Here is a 23,969-nt window from a genome sequence, read left to right as displayed (position 1 = left end):
TTTTCTTCTTCCCTTTTTCCCCAGTGTGGTCTTATTTCTAAAATTGAAAACGTTCATTTATTCACCCAGAAAAATTTCAAGGCATTTGGAGTTGTTAGAAAGAAATTTTAATCCCAATGTTACGAGTCAGTCGTTTTGCAAGAGAGAGCTGAGCCACGGTTATGGGGAAAGGATTCACTGAGACAACTAAGAAATGCCTGAATTAAGCCAAAAACCACTCTGGAGGGATTTTAATCTAAGGAAATAACATTAAAATGTGTTTAAAAGCTCCAAAAAGTTGATTTTACATGATATAGGACCTTTACAATTCCTTCTGAACAACTCCAAATGCCTCGAAACTTGTCTGGGTGAGTAAATGAACGTGAGCTCCATTTCTTGTGCCCTTGAGAAGCATCTGTTTGTATCACTCCAATATCTTGTAGAAAAGGTTGAAGGCTACCGTTGAGCTAACAATGCAGAACAATAAAATATAAAAAAATACTTGGCTCTAAAAATATGAACTCTATTGAAGTGAAATCTATTTACTTGTCAACTTGCTGTGTATAATAACGGATTGCTTTTATTTCGCTCTTCTCTGGGCACCCAAAGCGCTTTATAATTCCACTACTCACTCTCACATTCACACATCGGTGCAGGGAAACCACAGTTGTAGCCACAGCTGCCCTGGGGTAGACTGACAGAAGTGACGCTGCCATATCGCGCCACTGGCCCCTCTGGCCAACACCAGTAAGCGGTGGGGTAAAGGGTCTTGCCCAAGGACACAACGACCAGGACAGAGAGAGCTGGGGATAGAACCAGCATCCTTCCGGTTACAGATGAGCTTCCCAACCCCCTGAACCACGGTCGCCGCAATGACTTGTCTTCACTGGGCATCTAGAATCTTTTGGTGCTGACCCTTAGCGGGCAACAGCCATGAAACTCACAGAACAGGATTGAGAAAGTCACTTACGTGTTATGAAAGTATACAAATTTGACCACAGGATGTTATTCTTACTTCATTTCTACATAACTATAAAATTAATGGAATTTTTTCAATGAATTTAAAATACAATTTATTGATTTATTTCTTTTCTGCAATACATCCTGTAACAATTGAAACCATTATTTTGTCTTATCAACATTTGATTAGGTATTCTATAGACTTACTGTAAAATCTGCCGATCAGATTTTTCTTGTTTTTTGTTTTTTTTTAATACGTCAGTTATAATTTGTACCACCACTACCACTAAAAGAAAAAAAAAAATCCAATCAAGGCCTGACCAATAGATCAACCGAGACTAACTAAATGTTTTGAAATTAAGCTCTTTTAACCAAATTTGAAAACAATGTGATTTTTATATAATGTACCTTTAAAAGTTTTCTTCTATATTTTTTTTGTTGCTTTGTAGATTTGTGCGGAATTCTCACGCATTACCACCAAGGATCTCATGGGGACCTTCATGACTGCCCTCGACACTTACTCACTTCGGCTGATTAAGCTGTATCGAATTAGAAAAGCTGCTTTCCGCAATGACATGGATTCCCTGTTGCAGAAGTTTGATGAACAGGTAATATATAAAAATGTATTTGTGTCTGGTTTATGAGGAACCTGAAGTTCCCACTGTAACGAAAGATACTTTATTAAATATTTACTAAATTGATGTAAAAATTGTTAGTTTTCAAAAAGTGTGTCCTGAATGGGATTACAAGCTAACAAGCAGCGCTGTTTGGCAGATTGCAGGTAATGACAGACAGTTCAACTCTCATCCCACTCATGGCACTTTTTGTTATAAATGTTGTAATAAGTGTGCTACATTTGTTGCACATCAAAATTACTTAAAAAATAAATAAATAAAAAAAACTGACAAAAACATGACCAATTATCTGTAATAACTCATTTCAACATCTTATTTCTTAAGGCTGTATTTTGAGCAACAACACTTAATGTGTTTTAAAAACAAAATGGTAGGTTTATAAATGAGACTGAGTCTTATTTGATTTCCTTGTTTTAGGTCTCAAACATAGTCCAGCATCGACGAACCATCAGTTTGGAAGGGTTACCGATATTTGTTCGCGACGACGAGACCAAACTCTTCTTAACATGTCTGGTGAGTATGCAAATCTACTCAATCTTCAGTTTTGGTTTTCAGAGACTTATATGTACTGTTGTTTTTTATTTTGCATAGGATACAGATCCAGTTGAGAGGGCAACCCGAGGTGTTACGGTGGGCATCCTCACTGTTCTGGAGGACTACGTGGGACCCAACTCGCAGTCCACAGTGGTCAACACTGCCATTGTTTTGGAAGAGGACATTATTCTTGATGATCTGCCAGACCTTCCCACTGCCTTTGCCTACTTGTTTGGCCTACTTTATGGGCTCAACATGGAGTTTCCCAAAGAACTCAAGTACACATTTGAAGCTGTGCAACACATTTTTATGGAGTTGACATCTACCTGTTCCCAGAGGATAAGAAGCTTCAAAACCAAGCTCTTAACCAAAGTCTAACCTATTTGACAACATGTTCAACTCAAATGCAACTTGTGTAAAACAGAATGGCAATTTGTTTTGATTTACTGTTTTTGGGTTTCGTGGCAAGTTGCTCTGAAAAAAGTTAATTTCTGTCTTTAAGAAAACGGTAAGGTGCAGAAAGTTCTGAATCAATGTCTTCTGTTCTAACTTTACTTAATGTAGCTTGCATGGCTGATTGCAGATTTCATGTATAACATGTTATTATAAAATGTTGAAAGGTTTTATTCTAACTTGAGCTGTTTTAAAAAATTTTATAATCTGGTTTTAGGTACATTTGTATTAGTTCTATAACAAATGTGGCGCGATACTGAACTTCACAGGAAATTGGAGTGTTGATACCATTACTATTAAAAGACAAGTGGTGGAAAAATTTGTTTGAAAGTTGTTAGCTGTATGGAAACCAGGAAGTTGTTCACATCCTGCCATCTGATGTTTTGAATCTGTTTGTTAGTGACTATCTATCAAGATAGGTTTGATATTCTGTCTGACAACACCACCTTTAAAATTGGATGAGTAACATTTGTTACAAAAATTTGACTTTTTTTGTGTTTTTGGAAGGACTTTATTTGTGGCTGAATGTTGTCAGTATGTTAAAAATGGCTGATCTCAAAAGTCAACATTGTCAGTGGTGCAGTTGTGTTTGAACACAAAGTTATTTGAAAATCAACTGTGTAAACATTCATTGGTACAACAGGGAGCACCTCATGAAAACTATGAAAGATACTTTTTCTAAACTTTAGGAAATACGTTGCCGAAACTAAAACTAATACCTTGTGTAAACTTTAGGAAATACGTTGCCGAAACTAAAACTAATACCTTGTGTAAACTTTAGGAAATACGTTGCCAAAACTAAAACTAATACCTTGTGTAAACTTTAGGAAATACGTTGCCAAAACTAAAACTAATACCTTGTGTAAACTTTAGGAAATACGTTGCAAAAACAATAAAATATGAGTTGAGAAAAAGGACAATTATTAATTTTGTCAACACAAAAACATTAGCTAAAGCAACTTATCACCTAAACTTGAAATTATAAGTTATCCATCAGAACCTAAAAACGTAAATGCAGTCGGTTGCCTTGAGTTTTTAAGTTTTAGCAACGTTTTTTTTTTTACAGTATTTCTTTGCATCTTCATCTGTAGCAGCGGTCTCCAACCTTTTTTGCGCCACGGACCGGTTTATGCCCGACAATATTTTCACGGACCGGCCTTTAAGGTGTCACGGATAAATACAACAAAATAAAACTAGTACCGGTACCGAAAAAAAGAAGATTTATTCATAACACATGTGAAAAGACCCAGGAAAACCGAGTTAACGACCAAAACGATAACAAAATAACGCTGAAAACCGATAAAAACCTTGAAAACCATACATTTCACACCTGAGACTCTACTCTCGCGGCCCGGTACCAAACGACTCACGGACCGGTACTGGTCCGAGGCCCGGGGGTTGGGGACCGCTGATCTGTAGCACTTACACATCGGTGTATGTTCCTTGTGTTTGCTTACATTAAAATACCAGCACTAATGACCAGAGCATACAAATGCAGCTTTTCATATTTGACAATATATTTTGAAAGCACAAGAAAAATCACAAACAGTTTTCAATGTAGGTTTGGTTTTTTATTTTGTTTTATTTTTCAGTTCTTGATTTGATGGTGATGTGATGCTATATTACATGTTTTTAAGATTCAGCTGAATTTAATATTTGTAATATAGCATCGAATCACAACCGTCTCCTCAAGTTGCTTTATACTGTAAGACAGAGACCCTACAGTAGCAGCAAGAAAACCCCAAATATTAATAATCCCTTATGAGCAAGCACTTGGCGACAGTGGGGAGGAAAAACTACCTGTAACAGGCAGAAACCTCCGGCAGAACCAGGCTCAGAAGGGACGGCCATCTGCCTCGGCCGGTGGGGGGTGATGGTAACGATAATACGAGGAGACACGATGAAGAATATTTCTCAGTCTAATTAAAGTCGAATGAAATAGTTTTAAAATAAAATATACCTCAGATGTTAACTCTGAGGCCAGACTGCTTTAAGATTTTAAAAGAGGTATTTGAAAAAAATCAAGATGACAATTTAGTCATCAGTACTGCCTTTAAAGCAGCAGCTGAACGGCTTCTTCAAAGCTTTTAACACTGCTGAAAAAAACCTGGCAAGTTTGGATTTCTTTGGAGGATTCACGAAGCCACCGAGATTCATTGCTATGTGCATCAGAATAGTGTCGTCAAAAGATGAATCTTCTGATATCATTACATTGAAGAACTTGTCTGCAGATCCAAACTCCTCGATAAGGCCTTTAGCTGTGGCCTTGACTAATTTATTCATGTTATTATTAAGAATTTTTAGGTATTCGGTGCATCTATCTTCAGAAAGTACCAAATCTGTCAGATGGTTGACAACTAAGTCTATTTTTCCTCGATCCAGAAGATTTCTGGCATTTTTGTGCAATTTGTGTTTTATTCTCATGACCAGAGAAACGCTAAATTGATTTGAAATTAGCCAATCATCAGGTGACACTGATGTTTCTGACAGTTCTTCCTCTGGGTTTTCAGAGGTTGCTGGCTGACTTTGACCCTCTGTGGGTCCAGAGTGAGACACTAATGCCTGATCACCAATATTCATTGCTAGGTGCTTCAGAATAGTGTCGTCAAAAGATGAATCTTCTGACAACATTACATCGAAGAACTTGTCTGCAGATCCAAACTCCTTGATAAGACCTTCAGCTGTGGCCTTGACTAATTCAACCCTGTTCATTTTAAGAATTTCCAGGGATTCGGTGCATCTCATTTCAGAAAGTACCAAATCTGTCAGATGGTTGATAACTAACTCTAATTTTTCTGGGTCCAGAAGATTTCTGGTATTTTTTTGCAAATTTTGTGCGATTCTTGTGGCTAGAAGAGTACTAAATTGATTGGCAATGAGCTTAGCATGAATTGACACTGATGTTTCTGACAGCTCTTCCTCTGGGTTTTCAGAGGTTGCTGGCTGACTTTGACCCTCTGTGGGTTCAGGGTGAGACACTAATGCCTGATCACCAATATTCATTGCTAGGTGCTTCAGAATAGTGTCGTCAAAAGATGAATCTTCTGATATTACATCGAAGAACTTGTCTGCAGATCCAAACTCCTTGATAAGACCTTCAGCTGTGGCCTTGACTAATTCAACCCTGTTAATTTTAAGAATTTCCAGGGATTCGGTGCATCTCACTTCAGAAAGTACCAAATCTATCAGATGGTTTATAGCCAAGTCTAATTTTTTTGGATCCAGAAGATTTCTGGTATTTTTGTGCAAATTTTGTGCGATTCTTGTGGCTAGAAGAGTACTAAATTGATTGGCAACAAGTTTAGCATGAATTGACACTGATGTTTCTGACAGTTCTTCCTCTGGGTTTTCAGAGGTTGCTGGCTGACTTTGACCCTCTGTGGGTTCAGAGTGAGACACTAATGCCTGATCACCAATATTCATTGCTAGGTGCTTCAGAATAGTGTCGTCAAAAGATGAATCTTCTGACAACATTACATCGAAGAGCTTGTCTGCAGATCCAAACTCCTTGATAAGACCTTCAGCTGTGGCCTTGACTAATTCAACCCTGTTCATTTTAAGAATTTCCAGGGATTCGGTGCATCTCATTTCAGAAAGTACCAAATCTGTCAGATGGTTGATAACTAACTCTAATTTTTCTGGATCCAGAAGATTTCTGGTATTTTTTTGCAAATTTTGTGCGATTCTTGTGGCTAGAAGAGTACTAAATTGATTGGCAATGAGCTTAGCATGAATTGACACTGATGTTTCTGACAGCTCTTCCTCTGGGTTTTCAGAGGCTGCTGGCTGACTTTGACCCTCTGTGGGTTCAGAGTGAGACACTAATGCCTGATCACCAATATTCATTGCTAGGTGCTTCAGAATAGTGTCGTCAAAAGATGAATCTTCTGACAACATTACATCGAAGAACTTGTCTGCAGATCCAAACTCCTTGATAAGACCTTCAGCTGTGGCCTTGACTAATTCAACCCTGTTAATTTTAAGAATTTCCAGGTTTTCTGTGCATCTCACTTCAGAAAGTACCAAATCTATCAGATGGTTGATAGCCAAGTCTAATTTTTTTGGATCCAGAAGATTTCTGGTATTTTTGTGCAAATTTTGTGCGATTCTTGTGGCTAGAAGAGTACTAAATTGATTGGCAATGAGCTTAGCGTGAATTGACACTGATGTTTCTGACAGCTCTTCCTCTGGGTTTTCAGAGGTTGCTGGCTGACTTTGACCCTCTGTGGGGTCAGTGTCAGAGACTGATGCCTGATCACTGCTTGTATTTGAAACCAGGTCCGGGTCTTCTGCACTCACACAAACTGGCTGATTGGTGAGATCAGTAACTGGACTTGACTGTGATGTAAACAGTCTGTCGCTTGTTTCACCAGCATCTGCTCCAATCATAACTTCTTCCTTTGATGGGGTCAGCACTCTTACTATATCTTCCACGGCACCAGAAATTTTGTCATTTATAATAGTTTGGGTTAAAGTTTCATTCTCCAACCAGAAAAGAAGGTTTTGTAAGAACCTTTCCACTGAATCTTCTACGAGCACATATGGCACCTCAGGAGCAGAGGGTACATTACAGTTACCCTGTGAAGTCTTAGAGAAGTCAGACTCTGAGAGACTTTTACCCATTTGCATCGTGGGGGCTGGATATGTTGACTCGACATGGTCGTACACATTTTCTGTCAACTCCCTTGAAAACATCTCCTTACTTGTCAGGTCAAGGTTTCCTGCCTGGGTTAATTTACTAAACAGCCTATTCATAAGTGGCATAAATTGACTGAAGTTGAGCGGAGAAGAACTTTTAACTGTGGTTTCTAAGGTTGGTGATTTTCTGGGAACTTCTGAGGGATTCATGTGTTCGCTTTTCCTGTAGTCAGCTCTTTCACTCTCAGGGGAGGTTGCCTGTTGTCTCTGAAAGGTCAAAAATCCTTTGCTTTTCTTCACCTGATCTTTCAGCTCACTGTTCATTTTTTGAAATTCCTTTTTAGCAAACCTGAAGAAGTGTTGTTTTACTTCATCTGGTTTTATAATTAGGGCGCATGATGCAAAAAAGTCTTTCACCTTTTTGATCACCAGGTCCACGTCAAAAGCAGGCTTGGGTGAGCTACACTTCTCACTTAATGTGATATCTTCTGCATCAGGATACTGAATGTTTGCAATTAACACATTTACAATGTCAACTGCAGCTTTATCTGCATGATCTTCATCATGTAAATAATTCAGATTGTTGAGGATTGTTTCAACATCACTTTGAGCTTTCTCCTCAGCTTCTGCAAACTCCTCACTTTCTTTTTCCTCCACAGGTTGCAGTTCTATGTGACAGTCCTGGTCATCTTTACTTATCTCTCTGTCTGTACTCCACCTCATGAAAGCCATACTTATTTCTTTAATTGTTCCCATCTCAGAGAGCTTGGATTCAAGACTCTCATCACTTGAACTAAAGGACGTGGGTAAAGCCCCCCTCATGCACAGGCCGCTCAGCTTACCTTTATATTTCTTCAGACATGAGAAAGCATGAGAAACCATGCATCTGAGGTTTTTTATGTTTGTTATTTTTCTGGTGACATAAATAGAATCCGGGTTTTCTGGGACTAGAACCCAACCCGAGTTGACTTTATTTGAGATCTCCTCCTCAATCATCTGTGTCAGCGCCACAGCGCTTTCACACTCCTCATGGGTGACATGAAGAGCAGCAGCAAAGCTGGTTGAGAGAGAGTCTCCCAATACGGGGCTTATTTTTGTCACGGCTATCCTAAGGTATGTCTGGGATGCATCATTTAATTGGTCCTGACCTCCTAGAAGTAACGTTTTTATGGTGCTTGCACTAACTGACTGAATGACATCAGTAATCATATCAGCCAGTGCTACTTGGACATCAGAGTCCCAGATCCCATTTTCTATCAAGCGCCACTGTAATCCAGAGAGCCTATCGAAACACCCGCTGATAGCAGGTGAAAAAGGCTCTGAATTAATGCGGGTAGGGGTTCTAACACTGGATACAGACATTGTCAATGACCTAATTTCGCTACAATTACTTTGGAAATCCGTTTTCAGAAAGCTTTCAGAAAGGGAAGATCGCGGTCTGTACATTTAACGCACGACAACTAAAATGCAAAATGCAAGATTCAGGTCCCGCTGTTTCACCCCTATTTATAGACTCGAGTGGAGGTCACGTGCTGCAAGATCAAAGGCACGTACTGTGACATCAAAGCAGAAAGGAACTGAGCTGTGTGACGTCATGCCGCGAGCGTTCACCTACATGCACGTGCACACGTGAGCGATCACTAATAAATCACAGACGCATCAACGTCGGTGTTGTCAAACTTTCAATCATACCTGCAGCCAGTTCTTTGAAGCTCTCAAATGGGTTGAATGGCGGCTGTTTTCCACCATCATCGCAGAGCATTCCTCCAGCAGGTCCAACGCCTGATTCAACAAAACCCGCGACTCCGGCAGCTGTGCTCCGAAGCAGTTTGCTAATGTGATGCTAACTAGCTAATGTGATGCTAACTAGCTAAAGAATCCTAACAGGTACTTAAAAAACAAAGGGGACGAAGGAGGAGGAGGAGAAGTGGAGACAGCGACCTGACTGACTGGTTCATCTGAGGCTCTCAGTGGTTCCCTGTCTCAGCGAGATTCACAACACTTCTTGCAACAAACTCCCGTAACCATGGTTACAGGAGGACGCTCTGTTTGTGGCAGTCATTATCACAGTATGACTCACAAAGAGACGTTAATAAATATTAATTCATGCAATTTAAACACATTTTTTATTTTACTAATGAGGTGTATAATGGTTTAATATGGCACGACACCCTCGCTGATGTTGATGCCTAGGAATCTGAAGCAGCTGACTCTCCACCTCTGCTACTGCTGCTCTCCTGTAACCCACGATGAGCTCCTTGGTTTTGTTGATGTTAAGCACCAGGTTGTTGTCACGGCACCGTGATGTCACGCCCCTCACCTCTGTCCTGCATGACGTCTCATCTCCATCAGAAATGCATTCAATGAGAAGATTAGACTTTATTGATCGACGGCAGGAAAATTTGTGTGTTACCTCAGCTCAGGTAGAGATAGCAGAAGAAAATCCAAAAATCCAAATAAAATATAAACAACTACAAAATAAATAAGATAATACACTATATACAACAGTAGCATACACAGTATGTGACTATGGATAGAGTGTTGTGGAAATGCAAGAAATACATTTAATTATTCTTACATTACTATTACTATTTAAGCAATAGATATCTAAAAGTATCTATAAGTATAGACATGTACTTGCACACACATCTACACACTAAATATACACATGTATACATATACATACACATATACCTGCACACCAGGTAAATGTCCAGTGACTCATGACAGCGTGATTGAGGAGTTATAGAGTCTAACTGCTGTTGGGATCAATGATCTGTGAAAGCGCTCCTTCCTGCAGTGAGGCTGTTTTGGTCTCTGACAAGGATCTGCTCAGCTCACAGACTCATGCAGAGGATGATGTGGGTTGTTCGTGATGGATGTCAGCTTTACTAGCATTTTTAGCACACGATCAAAGTTTCTGTGGATGCTTGAAAAATCTTGAAGAACGTTGAATTCACTGAAGGTTTTAAAAATAATGCTGTAATCAGTTTCGTTACAGTTGCAGTGTTGTCTTCTGCTACTGTAGGCCACAGCAGCAGACGACAACACAGGTTGAGTAAGTGGGAGTGGGTGTTTTCAGACACAGAAGAACAACTTTAGATTAATCAAATAAAAATGTATTCAGTCAGCTTTCCAAATGTGAATGTTTCAGTTGTCTGTGAGTAGGAACTCAACTCTAATAAACTATAAGTTTATTTAACTATAAAAATAGTATGCTTGTTTGCAAAACGTGATGTGCTTCTGCATCTTCACAGAGTTTCTCTCAGTTTGTGGTCGAGAGTCCTCCAAATGTAAGCATCGAACCAGAGCTAGAATTTGGCTGCTTAATCTTTATTTCACTTCCTGGATGCTGTTTCTGTTTTCCATCAGGGTCGTTCTCATGCTTTCTATTCTGATGTAAAGTAACTGGAGGAAAGCAGCTCCCCAGAACAACGATTTGTCTCCAGACATTGGCCACCTCCACCATAGCAGATAACCAGGAGTGCTCCAAGGATCAGGAAACACTGGGGACTTGAAAAAAATGCAAAAATTATTTCAGATTAAAGTTAATATAAAACGTCAAACACTGTGTGCTTCCTAGTCAGTGAGATTTAAATTTGATCCCTCTTTGTTTATTGTATGTTGTATGTTTATTATTAAATAAACATGCACAATTAGAAAGAGAAAGACAGAAGAAGAAATTAAGCTCCCCTTTTTCCCCAGAGGAGATCAGAAGTCAGCCAGAGCCATACGAGTCTGCAATTAGCTGGGAGCGAGAGCTTGAGCCCTGGAGGTCTGACTGAAAGAGAAACCGCATCGGTTTAACAGACAAATTAAGAGTCTGACCTCTTAACAGTGGACAGGGTGGTGGAGATGTTCTGAGGGTGAGGCGGTCCTGTGTGGTCTGAGCTCTCCACTGCAAACCTCGGACAGGAACAGAAACTGCAAGACAGACATAAACACTTCTTTTACACACACTTTGATGGCCTAACCTCTGTGTTTTTTACATTCATGTGTTTACGTGTGATGTACATGACTATTGTGCATCTGGCTCAGTGTTTGATATTGTAAAGCAAAGTCAATAACAGCAAAAATTTAATATTTTACTTTTTATTTCTGTCGCCCTCCTGCATCAATCCCAGAATCACCCACACCCTTTACCACATTTGCTTACTTTAGAGACTCCAGACACCAGGAAGTGGGAGAAATTTCTCTTATAATAAGATACGGTAATCTTTCTGACAATAGGTGAGATTGCTTTTAAATATGGAAACGGGGATAGTCACAAGAAGTTTGAGAGGCACAACTCAGACAGAAGAGCAGACAGAGAAAAGCCATGTGGATAGGAGCTACTCTCCCGAGCTAAGGTTAGCCACAGAGGGCATGGATGCAGACGAGCCCAGCCTCCTGAACATCCCGAAAGAGCTTCGTGACTTTAGGAAACACAACAACAAACAATATGCACATATTAGACGAGGGTTAAGAAGAGTTGATGCTAGAATGGAAGAAGCAGAGGGGCGATTCGACGAGACTGAGACGGTGCTACAGTTGTTTATTTTATTCATAAACTTCACTATTTCATTACTGTAAAAAATCAAACTTGCAGTTGTTGAGCTTACAGTCATTTCTTTCACAATTCAACAATAAAAGTTCAGTTGGCCCATAAACTCAAATACATTAAGGGTTTCAACTAATCATTTAACGTTTTGGAGCAAAAGTTGGTCTCAGATGAAATTTATTGCTGGCAAAATGAATGAATTCAAGTTTTACATGAGTTGAAGCTGTTGGCGCCTTTCTGTGCCTGAGTACGCATGCGCATCTCATATTTTTGGATGCTACGGGGTCTACTTTGCGCTTTTGCAAGGACTGAAAGCCACCTGCCCGTCTGCCTTAATGAGAACGTGAGGCTAGGAGCTGGATAGATCGTTCATCTCAAGTTTCTAAAGGCAAGTAATGTTTCTTTTATTATATCAGACAGTATATGTTTGAACAGTCTCAATTTGTCTGTTAGAAATATCACAACTGAAGTTCTTCGTATTTTTCCGAAACTTAGCATAGCATTACTTTCTTGGCTAAGAAGCCTTGTGGCTTATGGGTATGTGTTTACTATATCATTTAAGATTCCATGTCACAAACCAATGAAAATCCGACAAACTTCGCTACTAAAGAGGCGCGCTCATATCTGACAAGCCTCCGCGACACCCCCTATGCGTATTTCATGAAGTGCAGTCTGTGGCCGCCATACCACCGAACGAAACAAAATAGGCTGGCTCACTCATGACCAACGGCAGCAACCCCCCGCCGCTATTTAAATAAAATAAAATAAAATAAAGTTCGGGGGCGCCTGCTGCCATGTTGTTTAATTTGTTCGAATCACATCTAGCCAATAAAATGTGTGCTTTAGTTTCTGTGTGAACGGGGTGGTGGAGTCCTCATGGCCAGCGAGCTCCACTAAATGAAATATGAGATGTGACAATATAGTTTATATCGATATAGTCTACATTATCATTATACTCGTGGAGCCGCAAGTTTGCCTCTCTTTCGTCCACTTTTGTCTCTACGCTGTGTTACTCCGCCTCTCTCCTTCACTGAACACAACTCCCCCTCCCCCATCGCTTCACCTGCAGGCAACGACAAGATGGACACGGCAGCTATCAAAGAGGAGCTGGTCGGTAAAAAGAAAACCTTTGAAGATGACTATTTTAGTGCTGTCAGCGTAAAGTTAATGCCATAACTGCATTAACGGGGCAAATCTCCGTTAACTAGTTACCGCGGATCACCCCGTGCGTGGGGCTGGGTGGCGTTAGTGAGCTAACCGGGCTAACGCGTTGACGCACGGCCTAAAATCCTTTCATCTCAAAAATCGACAGTCTGCCTTATGTATGAATTCTGGTTGTGCTTACTGACCTCGAACCAATTTTATGTGGTACACAGCTTAAAAAAATATGTCAAAAAATGTTTTGGTACGACTTTGGTAAGCTATGAAGCTGCACTGCTTGATGGATTGTTGGAGCATTACGGCTACCGAGGAGCCTCGCAGAGTGATACGTACTCTGCTTCAACGTAATATTACCATATTATGTGTGTAAGGACCATAAATGGCACCTGTAAGAGACACGGTTACAAAGAGAATTTCAAACTCCAGGCTGTCAGTTGCGCAGTAGAACTTGGAAACAGAGCAGCTGCAAAATCTGTCTTTGTTATTATGCTCAGCATCTTTTATTTTACATTTTGACTGCACAATTGTGAGCTTTTTGTTATGCACAAAACAACATTGTTTTGGTTTATTTATGGAGCACCATTAATAAATGCACTGATAATTTAAACAGATGCTTCAGGAGTTTTATCCCACTCATACTCTCAATCCAATGTTTGTCATTCTAAGTTGTAAAACCAATCACACAAAATTATCCTTGGCTTACATAATACATCCCAGTATACTGTTGGTGCATTCCATGTAGAATACAATTTGTTAATAATAAATTAAATAAATTAAACATTTGATGTAATGTATGTTTTGTAAATTATTTGTTTTACTGTGTTTCACATGGCATTTTACAAGGCAGAATCAGCTCACTTTAGTGAGCCAAAAAAATTCTTAAGTAATGTCAGGAAGCTGGTATTTTATTTTAAAACTAATTGCTATTTTTATTTATTTAGAGAATTAAAAGCCAACTCCAGACCACTGCTTGTCCTGATTTATGAGGGACTGATGAGGAGTTGGTAAGGAGAGGAATCAGAACAGGAGTGCCTGCCCCCCGCCCCAAACACATTATCAGGTAATGTAACTTTGGTAATTTGAGATTAATTCAGGTTTCTTTTGAATTGTTGACACTGTCCTCTCCTCTCTTCTCATTATAGCTTTTGTATGCAGTGCCAGTTCTGCTCTTTTGTCTGTTCAAGCCAAGAAGTACTCTTAAGACATCACCAGCTACGACATAGAAGAGGATTTCATTTGCCCTGTGTTTACAGTGACTGCGTCTGTTCGTTCAGGACACGAGGGGCATTGAAGTCTCACCTCAGCAGATCACACAACAGGGCTAAGAAAAGGCAGGAGATCTCAACATTTTTTTGTGATTTTTGTGAATTTAAGGAAAACTGCTCACAGCATACATTTATTTCACATATTTTAAGGCACTTAAAAAAAATCAGACTGTATCCTGTCCTTTCCAAAAATGTGACTATGCTACCAACAATTTAACAACCTTTACGTCACACACAAGCAGAAAGCACAAAAACTCAAAAGATATAAAAAACTGTATTAGACTGATTTCTCATGCAAATGCATGTCCTAGTGAAAGTAGCTCCCCTGATAAATCCTTAAATACCTCTCAGGAGCCAGAGACATTACCAAGTGGTTCAGGTGTAGCATCAAGTGATAAAGAGGACAATGAGTTTGTAGATTACCAATGTCTTGAACATAAAATAGCTAGACTTTTTCTATGCATGCAAACATTGTTACATGTTTCTAAAAGTGCTTTGCAGAGAATTATTGAGGAAATTAGTGACATTTTAAAATTTTCTCAGGTTCATTCATTTCAAAGAATCAAACAGGTGCTTGCTTAACAGAACATTGAGGCAGATGATGATGTAATTAAAAATATAAATGATGCACTTTTCAAAACCAACCCATTAATTATCTCAACAGAACCAAAAGGTGAAGAAGAGGGATAAGAACATGGCACTCATCACCCAAAAGATGGACATCACATTCTCTCTCAGGAGGAAAGAAGTTGTGGAGATGCAGCCCTTGGTCAAGGAAATGCAGCTCAGATGGCCAGCTCTCTTCTTGAAAGAACAGGTAAGATAATCTCTTAAATATTTAAAGGAAAACTTCTGTTTTTTTCTTCTTCCCTTTTTCCCCAGTGTGGTCTTATTTCTAAAATTGAAAACGTTCATTTATTCACCCAGAAAAATTTCAAGGCATTTGGAGTTGTTAGAAAGAAATTTTAATCCCAATGTTACGAGTCAGTCGTTTTGCAAGAGAGAGCTGAGCCACGGTTATGGGGAAAGGATTCACTGAGACAACTAAGAAATGCCTGAATTAAGCCAAAAACCACTCTGGAGGGATTTTAATCTAAGGAAATAACATTAAAATGTGTTTAAAAGCTCCAAAAAGTTGATTTTACATGATATAGGACCTTTACAATTCCTTCTGAACAACTCCAAATGCCTCGAAACTTGTCTGGGTGAGTAAATGAACGTGAGCTCCATTTCTTGTGCCCTTGAGAAGCATCTGTTTGTATCACTCCAATATCTTGTAGAAAAGGTTGAAGGCTACCGTTGAGCTAACAATGCAGAACAATAAAATATAAAAAAATACTTGGCTCTAAAAATATGAACTCTATTGAAGTGAAATCTATTTACTTGTCAACTTGCTGTGTATAATAACGGATTGCTTTTATTTCGCTCTTCTCTGGGCACCCAAAGCGCTTTATAATTCCACTACTCACTCTCACATTCACACATCGGTGCAGGGAAACCACAGTTGTAGCCACAGCTGCCCTGGGGTAGACTGACAGAAGTGACGCTGCCATATCGCGCCACTGGCCCCTCTGGCCAACACCAGTAAGCGGTGGGGTAAAGGGTCTTGCCCAAGGACACAACGACCAGGACAGAGAGAGCTGGGGATAGAACCAGCATCCTTCCGGTTACAGATGAGCTTCCCAACCCCCTGAACCACGGTCGCCGCAATGACTTGTCTTCACTGGGCATCTAGAATCTTTTGGTGCTGACCCTTAGCGGGCAACAGCCATGAAACTCACAGAACAGGATTGAGAAAGTCACTTACGTGTTATGAAAGTATACAAATTTGACCACAGGATGTTATTCTTACTTCATTTCTACATAACTATAAAATTAATGGAATTTTTTCAATGAATTTAAAATACAATTTATTGATTTATTTCTTTTCTGCAATACATCCTGTAACAATTGAAACCATTATTTTGTCTTATCAACATTTGATTAGGTATTCTATAGACTTACTGTAAAATCTGCCGATCAGATTTTTCTTGTTTTTTGTTTTTTTTTAATACGTCAGTTATAATTTGTACCACCACTACCACTAAAAGAAAAAAAAAAATCCAATCAAGGCCTGACCAATAGATCAACCGAGACTAACTAAATGTTTTGAAATTAAGCTCTTTTAACCAAATTTGAAAACAATGTGATTTTTATATAATGTACCTTTAAAAGTTTTCTTCTATATTTTTTTTGTTGCTTTGTAGATTTGTGCGGAATTCTCACGCATTACCACCAAGGATCTCATGGGGACCTTCATGACTGCCCTCGACACTTACTCACTTCGGCTGATTAAGCTGTATCGAATTAGAAAAGCTGCTTTCCGCAATGACATGGATTCCCTGTTGCAGAAGTTTGATGAACAGGTAATATATAAAAATGTATTTGTGTCTGGTTTATGAGGAACCTGAAGTTCCCACTGTAACGAAAGATACTTTATTAAATATTTACTAAATTGATGTAAAAATTGTTAGTTTTCAAAAAGTGTGTCCTGAATGGGATTACAAGCTAACAAGCAGCGCTGTTTGGCAGATTGCAGGTAATGACAGACAGTTCAACTCTCATCCCACTCATGGCACTTTTTGTTATAAATGTTGTAATAAGTGTGCTACATTTGTTGCACATCAAAATTACTTAAAAAATAAATAAATAAAAAAAACTGACAAAAACATGACCAATTATCTGTAATAACTCATTTCAACATCTTATTTCTTAAGGCTGTATTTTGAGCAACAACACTTAATGTGTTTTAAAAACAAAATGGTAGGTTTATAAATGAGACTGAGTCTTATTTGATTTCCTTGTTTTAGGTCTCAAACATAGTCCAGCATCGACGAACCATCAGTTTGGAAGGGTTACCGATATTTGTTCGCGACGACGAGACCAAACTCTTCTTAACATGTCTGGTGAGTATGCAAATCTACTCAATCTTCAGTTTTGGTTTTCAGAGACTTATATGTACTGTTGTTTTTTATTTTGCATAGGATACAGATCCAGTTGAGAGGGCAACCCGAGGTGTTACGGTGGGCATCCTCACTGTTCTGGAGGACTACGTGGGACCCAACTCGCAGTCCACAGTGGTCAACACTGCCATTGTTTTGGAAGAGGACATTATTCTTGATGATCTGCCAGACCTTCCCACTGCCTTTGCCTACTTGTTTGGCCTACTTTATGGGCTCAACATGGAGTTTCCCAAAGAACTCAAGTACACATTTGAAGCTGTGCAACACATTTTTATGGAGTTGACATCTACCTGTTCCCAGAGGATAAGAAGCTTCAAAACCAAGCTCTTAACCAAAGTCTAACCTATTTGACAACATGTTCAACTCAAATGCAACTTGTGTAAAACAGAATGGCAATTTGTTTTGATTTACTGTTTTTGGGTTTCGTGGCAAGTTGCTCTGAAAAAAGTTAATTTCTGTCTTTAAGAAAACGGTAAGGTGCAGAAAGTTCTGAATCAATGTCTTCTGTTCTAACTTTACTTAATGTAGCTTGCATGGCTGATTGCAGATTTCATGTATAACATGTTATTATAAAATGTTGAAAGGTTTTATTCTAACTTGAGCTGTTTTAAAAAATTTTATAATCTGGTTTTAGGTACATTTGTATTAGTTCTATAACAAATGTGGCGCGATACTGAACTTCACAGGAAATTGGAGTGTTGATACCATTACTATTAAAAGACAAGTGGTGGAAAAATTTGTTTGAAAGTTGTTAGCTGTATGGAAACCAGGAAGTTGTTCACATCCTGCCATCTGATGTTTTGAATCTGTTTGTTAGTGACTATCTATCAAGATAGGTTTGATATTCTGTCTGACAACACCACCTTTAAAATTGGATGAGTAACATTTGTTACAAAAATTTGACTTTTTTTGTGTTTTTGGAAGGACTTTATTTGTGGCTGAATGTTGTCAGTATGTTAAAAATGGCTGATCTCAAAAGTCAACATTGTCAGTGGTGCAGTTGTGTTTGAACACAAAGTTATTTGAAAATCAACTGTGTAAACATTCATTGGTACAACAGGGAGCACCTCATGAAAACTATGAAAGATACTTTTTCTAAACTTTAGGAAATACGTTGCCGAAACTAAAACTAATACCTTGTGTAAACTTTAGGAAATACGTTGCCGAAACTAAAACTAATACCTTGTGTAAACTTTAGGAAATACGTTGCCAAAACTAAAACTAATACCTTGTGTAAACTTTAGGAAATACGTTGCCAAAACTAAAACTAATACCTTGTGTAAACTTTAGGAAATACGTTGCAAAAACAATAAAATATGAGTTGAGAAAAAGGACAATTATTAATTTTGTCAACACAAAAACATTAGCTAAAGCAACTTATCACCTAAACTTGAAATTATAAGTTATCCATCAGAACCTAAAAACGTAAATGCAGTCGGTTGCCTTGAGTTTTTAAGTTTTAGCAACGTTTTTTTTTTTACAGTATTTCTTTGCATCTTCATCTGTAGCAGCGGTCTCCAACCTTTTTTGCGCCACGGACCGGTTTATGCCCGACAATATTTTCACGGACCGGCCTTTAAGGTGTCACGGATAAATACAACAAAATAAAACTAGTACCGGTACCGAAAAAAAGAAGATTTATTCATAACACATGTGAAAAGACCCAGGAAAACCGAGTTAACGACCAAAACGATAACAAAATAACGCTGAAAACCGATAAAAACCTTGAAAACCATACATTTCACACCTGAGACTCTACTCTCGCGGCCCGGTACCAAACGACTCACGGACCGGTACTGGTCCGAGGCCCGGGGGTTGGGGACCGCTGATCTGTAGCACTTACACATCGGTGTATGTTCCTTGTGTTTGCTTACATTAAAATACCAGCACTAATGACCAGAGCATACAAATGCAGCTTTTCATATTTGACAATATATTTTGAAAGCACAAGAAAAATCACAAACAGTTTTCAATGTAGGTTTGGTTTTTTATTTTGTTTTATTTTTCAGTTCTTGATTTGATGGTGATGTGATGCTATATTACATGTTTTTAAGATTCAGCTGAATTTAATATTTGTAATATAGCATCGAATCACAACCGTCTCCTCAAGTTGCTTTATACTGTAAGACAGAGACCCTACAGTAGCAGCAAGAAAACCCCAAATATTAATAATCCCTTATGAGCAAGCACTTGGCGACAGTGGGGAGGAAAAACTACCTGTAACAGGCAGAAACCTCCGGCAGAACCAGGCTCAGAAGGGACGGCCATCTGCCTCGGCCGGTGGGGGGTGATGGTAACGATAATACGAGGAGACACGATGAAGAATATTTCTGTCTAATTAAAGTCGAATGAAATAGTTTTAAAATAAAATATACCTCAGATGTTAACTCTGAGGCCAGACTGCTTTAAGATTTTAAAAGAGGTATTTGAAAAAAATCAAGATGACAATTTAGTCATCAGTACTGCCTTTAAAGCAGCAGCTGAACGGCTTCTTCAAAGCTTTTAACACTGCTGAAAAAAACCTGGCAAGTTTGGATTTCTTTGGAGGATTCACGAAGCCACCGAGATTCATTGCTATGTGCATCAGAATAGTGTCGTCAAAAGATGAATCTTCTGATATCATTACATTGAAGAACTTGTCTGCAGATCCAAACTCCTCGATAAGGCCTTTAGCTGTGGCCTTGACTAATTTATTCATGTTATTATTAAGAATTTTTAGGTATTCGGTGCATCTATCTTCAGAAAGTACCAAATCTGTCAGATGGTTGACAACTAAGTCTATTTTTCCTCGATCCAGAAGATTTCTGGCATTTTTGTGCAATTTGTGTTTTATTCTCATGACCAGAGAAACGCTAAATTGATTTGAAATTAGCCAATCATCAGGTGACACTGATGTTTCTGACAGTTCTTCCTCTGGGTTTTCAGAGGTTGCTGGCTGACTTTGACCCTCTGTGGGTCCAGAGTGAGACACTAATGCCTGATCACCAATATTCATTGCTAGGTGCTTCAGAATAGTGTCGTCAAAAGATGAATCTTCTGACAACATTACATCGAAGAACTTGTCTGCAGATCCAAACTCCTTGATAAGACCTTCAGCTGTGGCCTTGACTAATTCAACCCTGTTCATTTTAAGAATTTCCAGGGATTCGGTGCATCTCATTTCAGAAAGTACCAAATCTGTCAGATGGTTGATAACTAACTCTAATTTTTCTGGGTCCAGAAGATTTCTGGTATTTTTTTGCAAATTTTGTGCGATTCTTGTGGCTAGAAGAGTACTAAATTGATTGGCAATGAGCTTAGCATGAATTGACACTGATGTTTCTGACAGCTCTTCCTCTGGGTTTTCAGAGGTTGCTGGCTGACTTTGACCCTCTGTGGGTTCAGGGTGAGACACTAATGCCTGATCACCAATATTCATTGCTAGGTGCTTCAGAATAGTGTCGTCAAAAGATGAATCTTCTGATATTACATCGAAGAACTTGTCTGCAGATCCAAACTCCTTGATAAGACCTTCAGCTGTGGCCTTGACTAATTCAACCCTGTTAATTTTAAGAATTTCCAGGGATTCGGTGCATCTCACTTCAGAAAGTACCAAATCTATCAGATGGTTTATAGCCAAGTCTAATTTTTTTGGATCCAGAAGATTTCTGGTATTTTTGTGCAAATTTTGTGCGATTCTTGTGGCTAGAAGAGTACTAAATTGATTGGCAACAAGTTTAGCATGAATTGACACTGATGTTTCTGACAGTTCTTCCTCTGGGTTTTCAGAGGTTGCTGGCTGACTTTGACCCTCTGTGGGTTCAGAGTGAGACACTAATGCCTGATCACCAATATTCATTGCTAGGTGCTTCAGAATAGTGTCGTCAAAAGATGAATCTTCTGACAACATTACATCGAAGAGCTTGTCTGCAGATCCAAACTCCTTGATAAGACCTTCAGCTGTGGCCTTGACTAATTCAACCCTGTTCATTTTAAGAATTTCCAGGGATTCGGTGCATCTCATTTCAGAAAGTACCAAATCTGTCAGATGGTTGATAACTAACTCTAATTTTTCTGGATCCAGAAGATTTCTGGTATTTTTTTGCAAATTTTGTGCGATTCTTGTGGCTAGAAGAGTACTAAATTGATTGGCAATGAGCTTAGCATGAATTGACACTGATGTTTCTGACAGCTCTTCCTCTGGGTTTTCAGAGGCTGCTGGCTGACTTTGACCCTCTGTGGGTTCAGAGTGAGACACTAATGCCTGATCACCAATATTCATTGCTAGGTGCTTCAGAATAGTGTCGTCAAAAGATGAATCTTCTGACAACATTACATCGAAGAACTTGTCTGCAGATCCAAACTCCTTGATAAGACCTTCAGCTGTGGCCTTGACTAATTCAACCCTGTTAATTTTAAGAATTTCCAGGTTTTCTGTGCATCTCACTTCAGAAAGTACCAAATCTATCAGATGGTTGATAGCCAAGTCTAATTTTTTTGGATCCAGAAGATTTCTGGTATTTTTGTGCAAATTTTGTGCGATTCTTGTGGCTAGAAGAGTACTAAATTGATTGGCAATGAGCTTAGCGTGAATTGACACTGATGTTTCTGACAGCTCTTCCTCTGGGTTTTCAGAGGTTGCTGGCTGACTTTGACCCTCTGTGGGGTCAGTGTCAGAGACTGATGCCTGATCACTGCTTGTATTTGAAACCAGGTCCGGGTCTTCTGCACTCACACAAACTGGCTGATTGGTGAGATCAGTAACTGGACTTGACTGTGATGTAAACAGTCTGTCGCTTGTTTCACCAGCATCTGCTCCAATCATAACTTCTTCCTTTGATGGGGTCAGCACTCTTACTATATCTTCCACGGCACCAGAAATTTTGTCATTTATAATAGTTTGGGTTAAAGTTTCATTCTCCAACCAGAAAAGAAGGTTTTGTAAGAACCTTTCCACTGAATCTTCTACGAGCACATATGGCACCTCAGGAGCAGAGGGTACATTACAGTTACCCTGTGAAGTCTTAGAGAAGTCAGACTCTGAGAGACTTTTACCCATTTGCATCGTGGGGGCTGGATATGTTGACTCGACATGGTCGTACACATTTTCTGTCAACTCCCTTGAAAACATCTCCTTACTTGTCAGGTCAAGGTTTCCTGCCTGGGTTAATTTACTAAACAGCCTATTCATAAGTGGCATAAATTGACTGAAGTTGAGCGGAGAAGAACTTTTAACTGTGGTTTCTAAGGTTGGTGATTTTCTGGGAACTTCTGAGGGATTCATGTGTTCGCTTTTCCTGTAGTCAGCTCTTTCACTCTCAGGGGAGGTTGCCTGTTGTCTCTGAAAGGTCAAAAATCCTTTGCTTTTCTTCACCTGATCTTTCAGCTCACTGTTCATTTTTTGAAATTCCTTTTTAGCAAACCTGAAGAAGTGTTGTTTTACTTCATCTGGTTTTATAATTAGGGCGCATGATGCAAAAAAGTCTTTCACCTTTTTGATCACCAGGTCCACGTCAAAAGCAGGCTTGGGTGAGCTACACTTCTCACTTAATGTGATATCTTCTGCATCAGGATACTGAATGTTTGCAATTAACACATTTACAATGTCAACTGCAGCTTTATCTGCATGATCTTCATCATGTAAATAATTCAGATTGTTGAGGATTGTTTCAACATCACTTTGAGCTTTCTCCTCAGCTTCTGCAAACTCCTCACTTTCTTTTTCCTCCACAGGTTGCAGTTCTATGTGACAGTCCTGGTCATCTTTACTTATCTCTCTGTCTGTACTCCACCTCATGAAAGCCATACTTATTTCTTTAATTGTTCCCATCTCAGAGAGCTTGGATTCAAGACTCTCATCACTTGAACTAAAGGACGTGGGTAAAGCCCCCCTCATGCACAGGCCGCTCAGCTTACCTTTATATTTCTTCAGACATGAGAAAGCATGAGAAACCATGCATCTGAGGTTTTTTATGTTTGTTATTTTTCTGGTGACATAAATAGAATCCGGGTTTTCTGGGACTAGAACCCAACCCGAGTTGACTTTATTTGAGATCTCCTCCTCAATCATCTGTGTCAGCGCCACAGCGCTTTCACACTCCTCATGGGTGACATGAAGAGCAGCAGCAAAGCTGGTTGAGAGAGAGTCTCCCAATACGGGGCTTATTTTTGTCACGGCTATCCTAAGGTATGTCTGGGATGCATCATTTAATTGGTCCTGACCTCCTAGAAGTAACGTTTTTATGGTGCTTGCACTAACTGACTGAATGACATCAGTAATCATATCAGCCAGTGCTACTTGGACATCAGAGTCCCAGATCCCATTTTCTATCAAGCGCCACTGTAATCCAGAGAGCCTATCGAAACACCCGCTGATAGCAGGTGAAAAAGGCTCTGAATTAATGCGGGTAGGGGTTCTAACACTGGATACAGACATTGTCAATGACCTAATTTCGCTACAATTACTTTGGAAATCCGTTTTCAGAAAGCTTTCAGAAAGGGAAGATCGCGGTCTGTACATTTAACGCACGACAACTAAAATGCAAAATGCAAGATTCAGGTCCCGCTGTTTCACCCCTATTTATAGACTCGAGTGGAGGTCACGTGCTGCAAGATCAAAGGCACGTACTGTGACATCAAAGCAGAAAGGAACTGAGCTGTGTGACGTCATGCCGCGAGCGTTCACCTACATGCACGTGCACACGTGAGCGATCACTAATAAATCACAGACGCATCAACGTCGGTGTTGTCAAACTTTCAATCATACCTGCAGCCAGTTCTTTGAAGCTCTCAAATGGGTTGAATGGCGGCTGTTTTCCACCAT

The 23,969-nt window shown here is 39.4% G+C and overlaps 2 protein-coding genes across 3 annotated transcripts in view; both read left to right on the top strand.

Moving 5' to 3' along the window:
- Positions 1-23,969, top strand: part of LOC146625925 (LIM zinc-binding domain-containing Nebulette-like) — an 80,645-nt gene that overhangs the window by 3,908 nt on the left and 52,768 nt on the right. The gene's annotated exons all lie outside the window — the stretch shown is intronic.
- LOC146625926 (uncharacterized) lies at positions 14,802-17,511 on the top strand. The gene is made up of 4 exons (XM_085362527.1): positions 14,802-14,982; positions 16,412-16,570; positions 17,015-17,110; positions 17,189-17,511. Exons 1-4 carry the CDS (start codon positions 14,860-14,862, stop codon positions 17,507-17,509), a joined length of 699 nt encoding a protein of 232 aa, XP_085218653.1. The 5' UTR covers positions 14,802-14,859; the 3' UTR covers positions 17,510-17,511.

Source organism: Diplotaxodon limnothrissa, linkage group LG9 (assembly GCF_057381915.1).
Source record: "Diplotaxodon limnothrissa isolate DT_005_m linkage group LG9, D_limnothrissa_male_GT1.1, whole genome shotgun sequence".
Taxonomy (NCBI): domain Eukaryota; kingdom Metazoa; phylum Chordata; class Actinopteri; order Cichliformes; family Cichlidae; genus Diplotaxodon; species Diplotaxodon limnothrissa.
This window is presented reverse-complemented; position numbering and strand designations above follow the sequence as displayed.

Coding starts and splice junctions, on each gene's coding strand:
- LOC146625926 (XM_085362527.1), top strand. CDS start 14,860: ATGGCACTCATCACCCAAAAGATGGACATCACATTCTCTCTCAGGAGG. Junction 14,983..16,411: donor CTCTCTTCTTGAAAGAACAG/GTAAGATAATCT, acceptor GTTGCTTTGTAG/ATTTGTGCGGAATTCTCACG. Junction 16,571..17,014: donor TGCAGAAGTTTGATGAACAG/GTAATATATAAA, acceptor TCCTTGTTTTAG/GTCTCAAACATAGTCCAGCA.